The 16,489-nt window shown below is 38.3% G+C and overlaps 3 protein-coding genes across 5 annotated transcripts; 1 reads left to right on the top strand and 2 right to left on the bottom strand.

Annotated features, from left to right (window-relative positions):
- Positions 1 to 2,382: 2,382 nt before the first annotated feature.
- Positions 2,383 to 8,910, bottom strand: SMC1 (structural maintenance of chromosomes 1). The gene is made up of 21 exons (XM_046623253.2): positions 8,694 to 8,910; positions 8,413 to 8,626; positions 8,195 to 8,315; positions 7,847 to 7,946; positions 7,497 to 7,675; positions 7,271 to 7,409; positions 6,718 to 7,182; positions 6,198 to 6,626; positions 5,922 to 6,133; positions 5,666 to 5,834; positions 5,478 to 5,600; positions 5,260 to 5,391; positions 5,115 to 5,180; positions 4,883 to 5,040; positions 4,552 to 4,649; positions 4,158 to 4,462; positions 3,793 to 4,065; positions 3,507 to 3,686; positions 3,227 to 3,405; positions 2,914 to 3,091; positions 2,383 to 2,725 (listed from the first exon to the last, which is right to left on the bottom strand). The coding sequence occupies exons 2-21, from the start codon at positions 8,522 to 8,524 to the stop codon at positions 2,603 to 2,605; spliced, it is 3,741 nt and encodes a 1,246-aa protein (XP_046479209.1). The 5' UTR covers positions 8,525 to 8,626; positions 8,694 to 8,910; the 3' UTR covers positions 2,383 to 2,602.
- A 118-nt stretch (positions 8,911 to 9,028) lies between these two features.
- Positions 9,029 to 11,344, top strand: LOC124217687 (caspase-1-like). Its single transcript, XM_046623640.2, has 5 exons — positions 9,029 to 9,267; positions 9,371 to 9,630; positions 9,738 to 10,043; positions 10,116 to 10,380; positions 10,519 to 11,344. Exons 1-4 carry the CDS (start codon positions 9,191 to 9,193, stop codon positions 10,370 to 10,372), a joined length of 900 nt encoding a protein of 299 aa, XP_046479596.1. The 5' UTR covers positions 9,029 to 9,190; the 3' UTR covers positions 10,373 to 10,380; positions 10,519 to 11,344.
- A 184-nt stretch (positions 11,345 to 11,528) lies between these two features.
- Moca-cyp (nuclear cyclophilin protein Moca-cyp) lies at positions 11,529 to 16,373 on the bottom strand. 3 transcript variants are annotated; one of them, XM_046623378.2, is made up of 9 exons: positions 16,231 to 16,373; positions 15,135 to 15,426; positions 14,917 to 15,004; positions 14,064 to 14,093; positions 13,838 to 13,983; positions 13,570 to 13,690; positions 13,194 to 13,449; positions 12,957 to 13,052; positions 11,529 to 12,873 (listed from the first exon to the last, which is right to left on the bottom strand). In XM_046623378.2, exons 2-9 carry the CDS (start codon positions 15,415 to 15,417, stop codon positions 12,148 to 12,150), a joined length of 1,746 nt encoding a protein of 581 aa, XP_046479334.1. In that variant the 5' UTR covers positions 15,418 to 15,426; positions 16,231 to 16,373; the 3' UTR covers positions 11,529 to 12,147. The 3 variants fall into 3 exon arrangements, with proteins under 3 accessions (XP_046479334.1, XP_046479324.1, XP_046479304.1); XM_046623368.2 differs by lacking the exon at positions 16,231 to 16,373 and adding an exon at positions 15,600 to 16,211 and having other exon boundaries at positions 13,194 to 13,446; XM_046623348.2 differs by lacking the exon at positions 16,231 to 16,373 and adding an exon at positions 15,600 to 16,211.
- Between the last annotated feature and the right edge of the window lie 116 nt (positions 16,374 to 16,489).

Below are 16,489 nucleotides of genomic sequence, written 5' to 3' on the forward strand. Positions count from 1 at the left end.
CCAGAAGGGGATGCGGAGGAGGCGAAGGAGCCATCATCGACTCCTCTCATCAACTTGCCCCCAATTGGAGATAAGGAAAGACTCCCGGGAATCCTACAACGTCTTTTGACTACCGTTTCTGCAGATGAGATCGATCCTCACGCTCCTGTCTCAACCCCGCAGTTCATGTATCACAATGCATCATAATGCAGGGTGATGAGAGGTTTCAATGATTGAGAACACTGACGATATCAAAGCTTCATCAGAAATTTCAGCAAACAAGCTGCAAACAATCGACTTCGTACAAAAATTAATTTTAATACGAAGGTGAGATAATTGATTGATTAATTTCCATTTACTTTCGTAGCTCCTCCGCTGTTATCGTTCTTCCTTTTCATTTTCTTCTCTAGGGTTTTTAGCCGAAGGCACGGTAGTAGACGTATGTAATATCAGGCAATACAAAGTCATACAACACAGAACTTCGCCGATATAGCAATTGGATGCAGTTGCGAGAATCTGTTCAGCGAGCCAACTAACTGAGTGTTTAGAAGGCGCTCGTCCTAAATCCTAATACATACTATCATTTTGGCCGCATTCTGGAAGCTCGTACATAAAGTCGATGTGTACTAAATTGTAATATTTGTTTACACATGTGCGTGCACGCGAGCTCATCACCGCCACAAGTGAGAGCAATAGTCTGTATTGACCCGGGGACACCTACTTCGTTTGAAGTGGTCATAAATCAGAATTGTTAATATTTTTATACTGCCGATACGCACGTAACGTATTACCGCATACATTTACATATATACGTTTTTACTACAAGATGATATAGGAGGATGCACGCATTGTAGACAATTTCGAAATCTAATGACACTGTCTATAATATCGTATAGGCGCGAGATACGCTCTAGCAATGCGGTCTGATTTGCGAAGTGGAAACTTGTAAACGAAATTATATATTAACGCTACGTATCACAATACAGCGGCCGTTAATATGGATTGTCACGGTTAACTTTTTTTCTTTTTTCTTGTTACTTAAACATTGCGCAGTAAAAAATTATTAAAATATAATTACAGGCTTTTTTGGGGAAATAGGGAGTATTATGATCAAATAGAGCAAAATTGGATACACGCTAGAGTGTTCGTTCCTTCGGACGTTTTTGAATTCTTTCGACCGCACCCCAAAAAATATACGACTATTATTAACACGTGCCGGGGGACGATTGAAATATTCGATGTTTTTTAATCTTAATTTCTTATTTTTTTTGCATAAACTGAAATGGACTGATATATTTAAATGCTTAAGAACAATGTTTATATTTCCAGCTAAACGTAGGTACAAAATAATTTGGGATGAGCGCATACGTTCCGTAGATCACGACACTCGATTAACAATAAACCGTAAAAATGATGCTTTTTTGAAATATAAGACGGTTTTGAGATTCGGTGTATTTTATTTTTGTTATTACGTTAGGTTGGAAGTAAAAACACTATTCTCAAGTATAAAATTGATTTTTCAGTCCGTTTTAGTTTCTAAAAAAAAAAAATAACTGGATGGCCAAGATAGGGGGGTGGGTTTCAAGTGGAAACTGACTGTTTTAGGGTACATTTAGGGAAAATCTTCGGCTTTGCAGTGCTTATAGGAAAACAAAAAAAATAGGGTACCTTTAGGAAAAAGGGAGACCCGCTGTGTGACCTCCGATTAGACTGACAGTAACTGGAAGTTTACAAAAAAAAGTTACATTTTTTGTAGTTAAATCAAAGCACCATTACTTTCATGTTGCAAATGGATCTTATGTATAATTACTTACACGTGTACACGCAAGACGTGAATAAATATATATTAGGTATCTAGATGAAACGATGAGTCACACGCGGAGATATAAATAATGGCTGTTGCACAAGTAAGATGAATGTCTCAGATGTTCGCTGATGGAATCAGCAGATCGGAAACGCGGCATTCCAACGGCTGCGAAAAATTCTGAAAATACATCTGGATTATGGACTGACGCATTTCAATATCTGGGCATGTATTCAAGGAAGAAATGCTCGTTGCTGGAATGCGCTCCTATCCGTACCGGTAGAATAGATTGGCAATCTTTAGAAAATTAGATAAATTTTGTACAATTTTGCGGGCTTAAAACGCTTTGAAACAATAAAATAGATGAGAGTAATCTTTGAATTTGGTATACAGTAGTAACAGTTGGCAAAAAACTTGAAACTGAATATTCGGTATTCTATAAAATGATTGTTGCAGTATGCACGAGAAAAAAAAAATAAACAGTTAAGAAAGCTAATTAAACATTTATAAATTATTCATTTTTTGATAAGATTATAACATGGATATCAACGCATCTGTGGTTGTAGGTATATCTAAATATTGAAAATACTACGAAATGGTTAAAGAATTTTTATAAACTTTTATAATAACCCATAGACTGTGTCTCCTTATAATATTCTGCTTAGACTACAGATCATAACACAGATGATACGTGCAAAAATACAGAACAAACATAAGGAAATAAAATAAAAATTGACATTAAGTATTTCGTTACGTTCTCCAAATGTTATTACCAGGAAACCCGAATCCCTAATCCCAACTTTTACGTTGAAGATAATTTTACAAATTCATAATAGGTGCTGGGGGGAAAATTCCTGCGGGTTCCCGTTCGACCGCCTGTGAATTAGTTGGATATTCTGTCAAGTCAAGTGTTAGGACTTTGCTCTCTAGACATTCACCAACCTGTGAAACAGAACAGGCCGTTAGTAACATCGCCAAATAGACGTATGTGAAGATAAATCACGAAAACTCAATTTTTGCACTTTAGAGTGCTATACACGATCGAAATGAATCTCATTTTTATTTCATATAGAAGCAAGCGAGACACTACGATCGCGGATAGAGTCGGGATTGTGTGCGGAACAACTTACGTCAGGGCAGATGCCGACGAGCGCATCTGCGTGAGAGTAAAATTCTTCCTTGAGCGAAATAACAATCGTCTGTAGAGAGCTAGTCTTGTCACGAATGTAGCTCGCTACTTTTCCAATGTTCGTATTGTCCAGGGCTGCGTCGATTTCGTCCAGAACGAAAAAGGGTGCTGGCTGAAAGCTACGACAGTAAAAGAATTTATGACATCGAAGCATAGAGATCCTAGATCGAAAGGAAACCACACCGAAACTTCAACGGGTTTAGGCCGTTTTTATACCTTCACCAACTTCTCGATCTGACTTTGAAAGCAATTACCTATGAACGGCAAACAGCAACGCCAAGGCCGCAACCGTTTTTTCACCACCAGAAAGGTTGGACATTGGCTGGAATCGTTTACCCGGAGCAACGCAATTGTAATTAATACCATCCAGATACGGCTCTTCAGGATTCTCTGGTCCAAGGAATGCCTGGGCGGACTGGTTCTTTGCTAAAGACTGATAAGGGTCGAAAAACAGTCAAAATATAAATCAAAAGTGAAGCAAGAACGTTAAATCTGTACACGGTAAGAGTATGTAGACATATATTCAGTATTTACCTTATAGATCGGGTCGATTTCATTGGCGACATGCTCAAAACATGCCATGAACCTATCGTGTCTCTCTTTCTTAACCTTCTCGAACTGAGTTTTAGCTTTTTTAGCCTTTTTACGGGATTGTTCGAACTCCTCATTCGTTTCTTGCAATTTTTCCTTAGCCGCATATAACTTTTGCAACGCCTATATCGAGAAGTATATTTATTCCAAATTATCAGATTCATTTCAGACCTAGAAGTGACCTGAGTCAAGTTAAATTTAGCTCAACAATAAAAATGTAAATCCAAACCTTCATATTTGGAGCTTGTATTCTCTGTATTGTTCCCTGAAGCTCGTTTATTACTCTATTGAGTTTGTCATTCGTCTTTTTAATATCGTCATCGTCTATGTCCTTTAGACTGTCAGGGAGAAGACCGTAGTCGATGGTGATTAAACTTTCCCGTTCGTACTGCTGTTGAGTATTCAATGTAGAGTCTGTGCCTGTTTCGCTTCCAGCCACAGTACTCTCTTGTGTGATATCCTCCATGTTCCCACGCAACATGGGTATTGCAATGTCTTCCATCTGAAAATTGGATGATGATTTTATCGTGATTTTCAAGGATGTAACTAATTAGAAAGTAATTAAGATACCTTGTGGATATCTAAGTTACCCACCTTGCATTGCATCAAAATAGCATGTCGATCTGCTTTCCTTTGTTCAATCTTTGATTCAATTGAATTTAGCTGTTTTTGCGCAGCCTGAACTTCTTTTGCAATAGCACCAGCTTCACGTCTTGCCTTTCCAATTTCCTCCTCTTCCTGATCCATCTCTAGCTTTTTGTTAATACGAGTCGATGTTAATTTCTTCATTTGTACCTCGTCATTTTCTTTCTCAGTCAGTTGATGAGACTCGGTTTGACGAGCCGCATCTAGTTTATCTTCAGCATCTTGAACCATTCTTTCCCAGCGAAGTACATTGCCTGTTGTTTTGTAGAATCAGATTAAAATTAATTCCCAAGATATTAATTCATTAGGTATTTCAAAATTGGAAAATGAAAAATATTCTTACTTTCGGTATCTTTTTGTTTTTCAAAATCTAACTGGTTCAAAATACGATTTGTTTGGTTGTCGAATTCCATTCGTTTCTTGGCACGCTCTTGCTGTGATCTGTGACACGAGTGTTTGGTATTTAGATTGAACATGAATTTCATTGTGATTCACTCATAAATTGATACCTAATGATATCAGCAATTGTGGAACGATTGAAGGACCAAGGATCAAGGATTATGCTGGATCTGTAGGTATTGAGAGACGTTTGGGAGATAATTGCTGAATAGCATTGATTTTATTCAAATTAAGAGGGCAAAAAAAAAAAGATGGTACAGGTTCCTGGACTCTACCTCAATTCTCTTTCCTCGTACTGACGAATATTGGCAACACCGATCTGTTCGCAAAAGTTGGCAAATACATCGTCCTCCACACTGTTCATTTTTTCCTTGATAGCTTGGATCTCTTGATCTCTGGTGGCCATTGTTTTTTCAATATCGCTTATTGTGGGCTACAAAAAAGTATATCAATACAATTAATCGATTATCATGGGAATATTTCTCCCAATACTCATCGATTACTCACACCAAAGAGATTCAACTCATTTTGTAGTGCCTGCAGCTCCACTTCGAGATCCGCTATTTGCTTTTTCTACGGATTAAATTAAAATAGTGAACGTGATTTGCCAAAATGGTTAAAAACTAATTGTATAGCCGTACTGTCCACTTACCGTTGTTACCAAATCATTTTTATTGTACTTCAGGCGGGTCTCAAGTCCCCTAATTTGAGAATCGACTGTATTAAGTTCGGATTCTTTGCGAGATTTCTTAAGAGCCTCTCTTAGTTCTTCTGTGAGTTTTTCCTGAAAATCAACGAGCGCATCTCTAGGTTGTTATTTTATGGTCGTCAACAATCAGATGTGTGAGCATTTAATTTTGGTAGTGTTACCTTCCGAGATTTTAACTGTGACATCTGTTTTTCGTCCCATCTTTTTGCTTTTTTTGCCAAATCCAAACTTCCACCCGAAATGATTCCAGCTTTCTGGTAATAAGTTCCATCAAGTGCGACACACTAAATTGAGTAAATAAACGTGAGATTTATATTTCGCGATTTTTTCTTCATATGCATTTACTTACATCATATCTAGTTTTTTTGTCCATCTCATACGCAACTTTATTGGCGTCTTCAGGAGTTTCACAAACCAAAGCATTATTAGTGGCGAATAAAACAGCTCTATCAATATCCTTTGGCGAAAAAGCGAGAACGTCGTATAAAAGCTTGACATTCTTGGGCTCTTGGATGTTTCTGCAAAATAATTATTAGCACCATGTAGAATTGATAATCAGTAAGATAATTTTCACATTCCAGAAATCCGAACGGCGTTTAACATACCTAAGTCTGCCCTTCAATGGCTTTGCTTGAATATAATCAAGTGGTAAGAACGTTTCTGGTTCTAAATATTGTTCCTTAAGATACTGTATGCACTGTCTTGCTGTCTTTTCAGTATCTACAACAATAGCTTCCATGTACTTCCCCAAGACCTTGGTAATAGCTACGTTGAATCTTTTGTGGATCGGTTGGCACATGTTGATCATGCGGTCGTACTAAACCAAATAAATAAAATAGAATACAGTTTTACCACCAAAACAACGGACATTTTTTACTCACCACACCAGGATAAAGACGTTTGAAATTTTCAACAATTTCTGTCTTCTTTTTGTTCCTTGAAACCTCGTGCTTGTCAACTTTGGCATCACCAAGCTGTTCAGATATGTTTTCCAACTCGCGCTGTATCTGTTGTATCTTGTCTTTGGATGTTCCCACATCTGACTGTAGATCAGCTCTGAGCTTCTTCTGATCCTCCAACGCAGCTTCTGAAGTTCTAATGTGCTCCTCAAGCTTTTCTACACGCTTTTGAGCCTCGTCTCTCATGTGACCTTTCTGCTTGTGCTTATTTTCAACGTCTGTTTTCTTTCTACCCTCATTATCAAGCCTGTCTTGGTCGGATTTTTGCTGACGATTAATGGAATCGAGCATCTGCAAGTAGCGTGCTGATTGTTTTCCCGCCGCTTCTTTCAGATTATTATACTCTCGGACCTTGAATCATTTTTAAATAATATTAACCATACCAATTTTTCTGGTTTAATGTTAAAAAATTTATATTGCACATTTTACTCTAAAAATATACCTGTTCATCCTCAAGCTGTACGTCTCTCCCCTGTGACTGTGATTGTCCGGCGACATTCGCCTCATAGGCACTTTTAGCTTGCTCAACTTGGGACAACTGGTCGTGAAGCTCCTTTATGTCTTTCTTGTGGGCTTCGTCAGCAGTACGAGCAGTTGCCAAAGATTTGCGAGCAGATTCGACTTTTTTTTGCATGTGAGTGACACGCTCTTTTGCCTTGATGAAAGTGGGCCTTTTTTTGGATATCTCTGCTTCCATTTCCCTAATATCCTGTTCAATCTTTTGATATTCACGGTTTAGTTTGCCAGCCTCTTTTTTCTGCTCTCGCAATTTCTCATCCACTTTTTCCTTTTTCTTCAATATCTTATCCACTTCATGCTGCTTCTTTTTAAGAGTGTTTTCTAAATTTTCAATCTCTTTTTCATTGTGAAACAACCTGAAGAGCTGTAACTCCACCTGCTTTTCTGCCTGATGTTGATAAACAGAATGAAGAAATCGAAATATGTGTAGCCAAGAGGTAAATTTGGGGGAAAATCAAGTTGTTCAGTCCACTTACACATTCTTCTTTTAAACGGTGGTATTTCTCGGCTTCTTCCTTTTCTAATTTTGCCTCCTTTCTCTCAGCAGCTACACCTTTCTTTTTTTGATAAGAGAACTGTGTCTCTTCTTCCGCTCTGAACATCTCACTTCTGAGTCTGAGTGGGTTTGAAATATAGACATTGAGTACAATGTAATCAAACCGTTTTGAGCTACAATTCGTGAGTGAGAAATTTCAGATTTACCTTTCATATTCAGTTTTCAGTGCACCCGAATTGCTGATCTCTTCGAAAAGAGCTGTTCGTTCTTTGGGATTTTTCATAGCTATCGACTCCACAGCCCCTTGAAAGACGAGGAAATTCTTAGCCTTCACATTTATCCCAAGATGTTCCAACTCGTTAAGGTACACTTGACTAGTTACAACCTACAGGATGCAAGATTGGTTTAAGAAATTGCAAAATGAGAAGATTTTAATTATTTACATTTTAATTATCATTGATTATTCACACACAAGCTTTGAAACCTAATGATCTACTTTGATGAATTAAGGGACAAAGATGTATTTGAATTTAATAACTATGAGTAATAAACACACCATATTATCGATACGATGCTCGGAAGCGGAGCCTTGCACTGACCGCATGAAACTCTTCTCAGTACCATCTTCCATTTTAAATACAGCTGTAACCGAAGCACTGAAAGTTAAACCGATCAACAATTAAACATATGGTAATCTAAAGGCTAAATGAGAGATAGGTCAAGCCATTGATGGCAGAGGCACCATTTTCTTCAAATATAAAATCATGAAGTTAATTAATGTACTGTTCAAGTCCAATTCCATCCTGATGAGTATTTATACCTTGAACGCTATCTTTTGGACTTACCCCCATACTCATTCATCCTATTTTACTAAAAAATGTAATGACTATTTGCCTTTACTTACCTTCGCTTAACGGGCTGACCAATTGAAGCACCATGGATGAGCTCACTGAATCTTTTTACTCTAAGGCTGCTAGTTTTTTCTCCCATGACAAAACTGATGGCATCCATGAAATTTGATTTGCCTGTAATTTGACAGAGTCAAAGATCTGAAAATATGTTCAGTAACGACGTTGCAAGCTTGAGATCATGACAATTTAGAATTTGGTAGGAAGGTCTTACCGGATCCATTTGGGCCTACGACTGCCGTGAAGGGCTTAAGTGGACCAATTCTAAGTTTTCCCTTGTAGGATTTGAAGTCTTCGACTTCAATGTAACTCAGAAATGCTGGCATCCTGGTTATGGTTGTATCCAATAACCTGTCAGATGCGAACCGTACGGATCACCGCGGTTATTGTTTACTAGTGTCCACGCCTCTCGAATCTCCACTAAAATACTAACCAACAAAACATGAGTGTTGACACTGAAAACTATTTACATGTCGCAGCCAAACGTAAATATACCTCTAACGAAAAATCATCGAAACCGTAGCTCGTGGCAGGCGCGAGACGCCACAATGCTGACGCTACGACGCTGAGAAAATGAATACAGAAACGAATGTCCAAGCGCCAGACTCTCCGTTCAACGTTCCGATCAGTCTGATGTTTTGTCATATATCACCGCGGTAACCGTGGCGGGAACTATGCGCGGGAGTTGAAACCACTTTGGAACCATTTTGGAATACTCACCACGAATCCTCCTCTGCAAGTGCGTTCCGAAATTAGCTCTCTGTGCCTGAGAGGATAATTTGTGAACATGAGGAGGTAAGAAGCCGACGGATGAGTCATTCAGGGTCATTGCTTGCTACGTCCGACATTTTCATACCTATGGTCGCATAGGCAATATCGTCACAGTGTTACGCGTGTGGATAGTGTATCCACAAAGCTGCATGTAAAGCGGTTTGTTTATATTGATAAAACCTATCGATACTTGTTGGAGGTGTTAAAGATAGAAAAAAATAATGTCTGCGACAATTCAGAGTTGCGTCGACAGTTCTGTCGAAGGGGATGACTACGGAGATGCCTTTGGTTACGGAAGGTAAGTTGGAAAAATTTTTATCAAATCTACCAAATGTAACCCTAACCTAATATAACCTTCAAATAGAACTGAAGTAAGATTGTTTACCTTTAATTTCCTTCAGGAGCAACGCGCAGTCTTATGGAAACCAATTTCAAAATAGTCCGACAATGCGCTACGCGACTCACTACAACATGAATCATTCCAAGCGAGGTATAGCTCTGATTTTTAACCACGAATCCTTCACCATAAATCACCTCAAGCCCAGATCTGGCACTAACGTTGACTGTGAAACGCTAAGGAACTGTCTAGTCCAACTTGGATTCGAGGTCAAAGATTTTCAGAATCTAATATTCAAGGATATTCAGAAGAAACTAGAAAAAGGTTTGTGTGTCATCAAACGCTTGATCCTGTTTTACAAATTGCCAACTCATCCTACAAGAATTTTCATCACTTATCCTTGAGGCATACTAACATGAGAAATGAATCAGTTTCAGAAATGGATCATTCAGATCATGATTGTTTAGTTGTGGCTGTACTGTCTCATGGAGAGCTGGGTATATTATACGCCCATGACACTCCTTACAAAGCTGACACAATTTGGTCATACTTTACCGCAGACAAGTGTCCGACACTCTCTGGTAAACCTAAAATGTTCTTTATCCAGGCATGCCAGGGAGACAAATTAGATCCTGGTGTTAGCCTCAGAGAACGCACAGAAACAGACGGACATGGTTCCCAAAGTTTTCGCATACCAAGCCATGCAGATTTTTTAATAGCCTACTCGACCATACCAGGTAATTACCATTGTCATTTGTAGGCTTTGTGAGTACATTGTTAGCAATATTTATTTCATTCTTCTCTTCTAGGTTTCTATTCTTGGAGGAACACGACCCGAGGATCCTGGTTCATGCAAGCTTTGTGCTTGGAGCTTTGCGAAAATGGCTCACGATGGGATTTGCTAACACTCCTGACTTTTGTTTGTCAGCGCGTTGCAATTGATTTTGAATCTAATACTCCTGACAATATTACTATGCATCAGCAGAAACAAATTCCATGTATCACTTCAATGCTGACACGCCTAGTGAAGTTCACATTGCCTAAGAACGGAGTTGCTGCTAATTGATGCACGAGGTCAAGATCGTTTTAATTCAATTTGCCATAATTCTTGACTGAGAACAGTTTTTATCAGCTATGAATATCCTTCGCTCTATTCGACGGAAATTTTTCATCCCAGGTAATAATCTGTAACATCTTATTCCATTAGATTAGGTTACTTCAGTGACTGCACACATTGTTTGTCATGAACTATCTGCCGTTACTTGCTCACATATACAGCAGTTACTTAAAGCATATTTTGACGATGCCATTTGACACAACAAAAAATGCTTATAATAGCCACAAATAACATGACACAAACGAAACAATTCAACGGACCAAAATCGAATGTTATTTACTAGAACAACTTGAATGAATTTGCATTGCTGGAAGTATTTGTGAAGTTGCGATCAGGACAGAGCATTGTAACATTACTTAGATCTTATTACTTTGAGGAGACTTAAGCGACAACTGATGGCTAAATTGTAATTAATACTCACAAAACTCTTCAAGATGTAATCATTTGATCTCAAACAGTGTACGTATTATATCATATAGCTTGTCCTTTTGTTTTTGGCTGATGGCCACAACTGGAACAAAGTGCATTTACTGTTAGGTCAATTTTATATATATACAATTTCAATGTTTCTACTACGTAAGATATACTGTACACACACCTATTATATTCTATAGTTCTATAGTGTAAACCCGTGGTATTCTTCAGATTCATACCTAGTTGGTAAGCAGTGATAGGATGTGATGTATGGCCCAATCCAACGAATAGTGTAAATCGTGCACAGATAAATTTCCTACTTTTGTATTTCCTTTTTTTTCGTATGTAAACTAATTTTGCTAGAGCTTAAAACAAAACAAACAGCAAAATACCCCTGTGATTGAAATTGTTATCTTAATTTTGTGAATTCAATAATTGCTCAAATTATTTGAACGTTCTTTTGTATTTTTACATTTTAAGTAAATGTAGTTTTGGAATAGCACATTTATACGCATTTTTATACACTTTGTATGAATATTTATAACATTAATAAAGTATATTTAACTGTAATTAATGTTGGAAAAGAACTTCTTATCTTATCCATTCATCCAGTGAGCTTTCCTATGTAGAACAAAATAACTGTTATCTACAAGTATGATGATATCATTTGATTGGAATGAAAACACAACACTCCCTGAATATAATTCATTTAATGTCATAAAAGAAACAAAATCTTTCACATTTCAGCTGTTACCTAGTTGACTTGAATTGGCGAAACTCTTCAAGTGTCAAGATCCTTGTGTCAGATACTAAATACAAATTATAATATTAAGAAGAAGGTAGTTCTAGACAATGATTCTAAATCTTCAGTTAGCAATACCGTATAACCTTTATCAACAATCCTGATACTTTTGTATATTCTAGACAATACCTATTGATAGTTTCTGCAGATTGTCTATTTTATGTTGATTTTCCCATAGTCAGGTCATGTACTTCTGGGTACTCGTACAATTACGGCGAGGAAATGAATGACGGTTTCATGGACTCTGATGCAACGTTAAACCAAGCTAATTCGAAAATCTATTTATTCAGACGATTAGTGAAAACGTTCGGACCAGTCGTTAGGAGAGAGAAACGCGAGTGATTTATTTACAAAGTTGATAAAGAAGAATGTATTCGAACGTGAGATAGATTAATTGAATTTCTCAAGAATCGATAAACAATATTGAAAAGGTGGAAGGAAAATAAAAGGAGAAGAAAAAATTCCGGTACAGAATTGTCTAGGAGTAATTTCGCTGGAATTCAATTTTTTACGCTTTGGAAGCTCGACTACTGTTACTAGAAGAGCGTGATCGGCGTTTGAACTTTGGCTGCATGACGGACGTCAAGCTATCGTTACTTTTTTCGGGTTTATCTGATTGGCGATCAATATTTGATCGCTTCTCGTCCTTGTTGTCTACATTACTTGAACGCTTGCTTTCGTTACGCTTATCGCGACGATCTTCGGTGTGTCTGTCTGACCTGTTAGTTGGTCTTACGGAACTACGTCTTCTGGGGGAGTGGTGCCTCCGCCCTTTTCTGTCGCGGCTACTTCTTCGGCTATGATCCCGATCTCTGGACCTTCGACGGTCTCTGGACCTTGAACGACCACGCTTTCGATTTCTATCTCTGGAATCTCTCCTAGAATATCTGTGATCCTCAGTTTTTGTATGACTTGGGCGATGCTTATCCAGTCTTCCATCACCTCGCCTATTATCAGACCTGGATCGACTGTTTCCGTTTTTCTCAATGTTTGTATTTCCATTACCATGACTTCGCAATACTTGTGCTGAATTTTCTATATTCTCCACCTGATTAATCTCGTCACGGAAAACCGCTACCTCCGACTTGAGATCTTGGTTTTCTTGCTCAAAGCCTTGCACTTCCCCCCGAGTGTTAGAAAATTTCCTTCTTCTCTCACCCTCCCGTTGAATTTGACTTTGTCCCTCTTCAACATCCAAGTCGCCTTCCTTTTTCATACGTTCCTTTTCCATTTTCTGTAAAGGTAATCGTAATGAGTTAAAAATTACGATGCCAAACTAAATAAAGGCTACAGCATTTAACCTCACGGGTTGCTTACTTGGAATTCATGGAGTTTAATCGTACGATTTTGTGCTTGTTTCCAATGTGGAGGAGTCATACTTCGGGAACGACTACGCGACGGCGTACGGAATCTCTGCAAAACGTCGATCGGCAGTGAGGGGTAATTTTTTTAAATCAATAGAACCGTAACATTAATATTATTTTTTTGGAGTAATTCATTCTCTGCAAATCTTGGTCGTCTTTGAACTCCTTCAACCAATCAGACATTACTTACAAACACGCCTCTGCCTTTGATAATTCGTCCACTCTTTGTATGCCCACGATTTCTGTCTCGCCCAAAACGTTGCCTAAATTCTTTCTGATTAGCATTATTGGCTGACCCAGCTCTGTACAAAAATTTATTGGCGGGAACCTCAGGTATCTCATCTGGATCAATCTTAGTCACGGACACAAGTGGGTGAGGTTTCCCAGCATCCTCATCACCAGAGTCGGGAATTTCTCCTTCTTCAGACCTTGCGCGTTTCTTGCTGCTGTGTAAATCACAATATGTATTACCATTTTACCAAAAATTCAATATGGAGTATAGGCTTTAGTACGTATTTAATAGTAGAAAAAGAAACAATGTAACAATGCATATTCGAACCAGTCACCTTTTTTTAGACTTTTTCTTTTTTCTACTTTTGCCAACATGCGAATTGGATTCAGATGAAGATGATGCTCCTGAGGATGATGAATGGGAACCAACGGTACTCTTTATTTCCCGTTTTTTAACTGTAAGTAAAGGTTTTACAGAATAAAATAAAAAAATACGTATCAACTAATTAATTGTAGGAAACTGTGTTCTTGCAAATGTAAGGAGACATGTGTAATAGTCACGGTGATTTCTAGCAGTCTTATTAGTTAAAACACTGTCATTACCCTTGCCCTTGATTTTTAAAACAAGCTCTCCACAGTTCACAACTTTGGCATCCTGTAAGGGACGTGACATGCGATCCACAGGTAGACCTTCGATGTGCGAGACAATCTCTTGCCCAGAAACCACTTCTCCAAATACGACGTGAACGCTGTAAATCAAAACGAAAGGTGAATATGTAAGTTTTTTTGAATTTTCTCAAACAAAAAGTAAGCCTGAAATTAAACTTACTTGTCGAGGTGGGGTGCGGGTTGAGTTGTACTACAACAACAAAACATGATTAAGGAGATGAGTGATGGACAGAAAGAGCCAGCTTTCGGGAGTCATTGTGTTGTAGTAGCGACGTGCGGGCCTCTCCCTCGCGACTACACAGAAACAGCGTCGAGTTATTCATTCCACCAGGTTTGTCGGTGGCTCTAGTCGGCTTGTTCATTTTACACAGAACGTGAAAAATTGTCCGACACAACATACAGTAATGCAATAACCATTCTCTCTGCTGCCTGTGGCCGGTATAACTTGGTCAATTGTTTTTCGTCGAAATTGCACAAGGAAAAACAATGTTACCTTTCACCAACTTTGACTTCACTAGCGTGCTCCACTACCATCAGAACACAATCTATACCATTCATTTTTCGCAAAATTTCTCAAATTTCGCGTTTTTGGTTTACGTCTTGGTATCATTTAGAAGTCTTAGCGCTATGTTCGAATTGCATACACGATAGATTTGGTTTTTCAGTTAATGAATTTTTACTAATCAACATCAGGTGAAATTTTTTCCAAGCCCTATACTGTTCATTGAATATCCGCAATCTGAGTGTCGATCTGAAAATACTGAAAGAAATATAACTTTTCCATTGCTTAATAATTTATTCCTTGCGAAATAAAGAATATATTTCATCACTCCCGTGATGACCGATGTCCATGAAAATTGAGGTATAATATACGATTAAATGTCCAGGTTTGATAGCCATTGTAACACTAACTCATAAGACTGTTGAAATGTTGAGTCTAAAAATGGTTTCATCTACATCGTGATATCTAAATAAATTCCTCTATAAGATGCAAGCAAGTAAATTGTACTCACATGAAGAATTGCGAACCATTTGAATCCTTACCACGATTGGCCATTGACAACAAAAATGGTTTATCATGAGTAACCGAGAAGTTTTCATCTATAAAAACATAGGACAATTAAATTGATGCTGGGTACAAAATCAAGTGCTCTATAAAATTGAGTCTTGGTTGAGTCATCCATAATAGTAGGTAAGTTATGATATGTTTTTCATAAATAAAAAAACTTACCTGCAAAGGTTCCTCCATAGATTGATTCGCCACCAGTACCATTGCCGACGGAAAAATCGCCTCCTTGGATCATAAAGTCTTTGACGACACGGTGAAAGACGATTCCCTTATAATGCAGCGGCTTGCCAGTTGTTTTTCCCAGGCCTTTGTCGCCTGCGCACAAGGCACGAAAATTCTCGCATGTCTCTGGGCATATGTCTGAATACAGTTCGAAGACAATGCGTCCCATAGGCAACCCGCCTACTTCTATGTCGAAGAATGTCCGAGGCCTGATCTTAGTCATGACTGTTCTCTGCAAATTACCAGGTTGGTGGGTTGAAGGCGGCTCAAATTAATTATTGGGCCCTCCAAATTGGCATGAACGATGTAAATTTACAACCAACGAAAGGTCGACGATACGATTAATTAATTAACATAATTTAATCAGAAATAACGCAAATTTGAAAAGTCACTGCATAAGCTTACCGAATTTCCTATCAGCATAAGTTATAACAAATCAACGGTTATCCCAGCACCCCGTTGAAGACACTTTCAATTACGATTCGGTGGTTTGTGCAGCAATTAGTGCATTATTAATGTTTCAAGGAAGTATAATCAATGGTTGCTAAGCTGTCGGTTCACAGGACTCGGGACGTGTAGTTCAGGTCCGAGCAGTAGTAGATAAGAAGCGGCATCGGCAGTGCCAACGGGAGAACGTACACAAAATGGTCGCTTTTGAGGTTAAGATATGGTGTCCGACAATTTGTCCAATACGTTTACGAATTCAAGCACCACCGCGGACATCGATTATACAAAACGATTTAAAATAGAACAGCGTGTGCGAGCGTGATTTTTCAAAATTTGAACCAAAAGAATTTTAAATAAACAAATTTGGGCGCGTTCCAAACTAGCTAGCAGTGCTAGACCACATATGCTAGACTCCCTACGACAGAGGCAGAGCTAGTCACGAACTCAGCTGCGCAAAAAAGATATAAGATTGCTGCAGTACTGGAAGCTGATTTCGGAACACACCCTTTATATTTCGCAGATCGCAGAATGAACGTGAACGGATAGACTTTGCACACATTTTTTATTATAGGCGCTAAACGCCACTTACCGTTTTCGAATAAAAATGCACGTGTATGCACTACTATTGTGTGATTCTTTAAAAAAAAATGGTAATTTTCCACTACTCAGTTTCGGAGATATTGACACTCGAAAAATATTAATTTTATTCGTCACGGAAGGCACGGCACGAATACACAATCAGCTATGATGAAAGGGCAACAGTGTTCGCTGCGGCGATCTGGTGGGCGCGCGGTAAATTCCGGGAATTTGAAATTTGTTTTTTTCTGAGTTTCAATAATTACGGAAAG

Source organism: Neodiprion pinetum, chromosome 1 (assembly GCF_021155775.2).
Source record: "Neodiprion pinetum isolate iyNeoPine1 chromosome 1, iyNeoPine1.2, whole genome shotgun sequence".
NCBI lineage: Eukaryota > Metazoa > Arthropoda > Insecta > Hymenoptera > Diprionidae > Neodiprion > Neodiprion pinetum.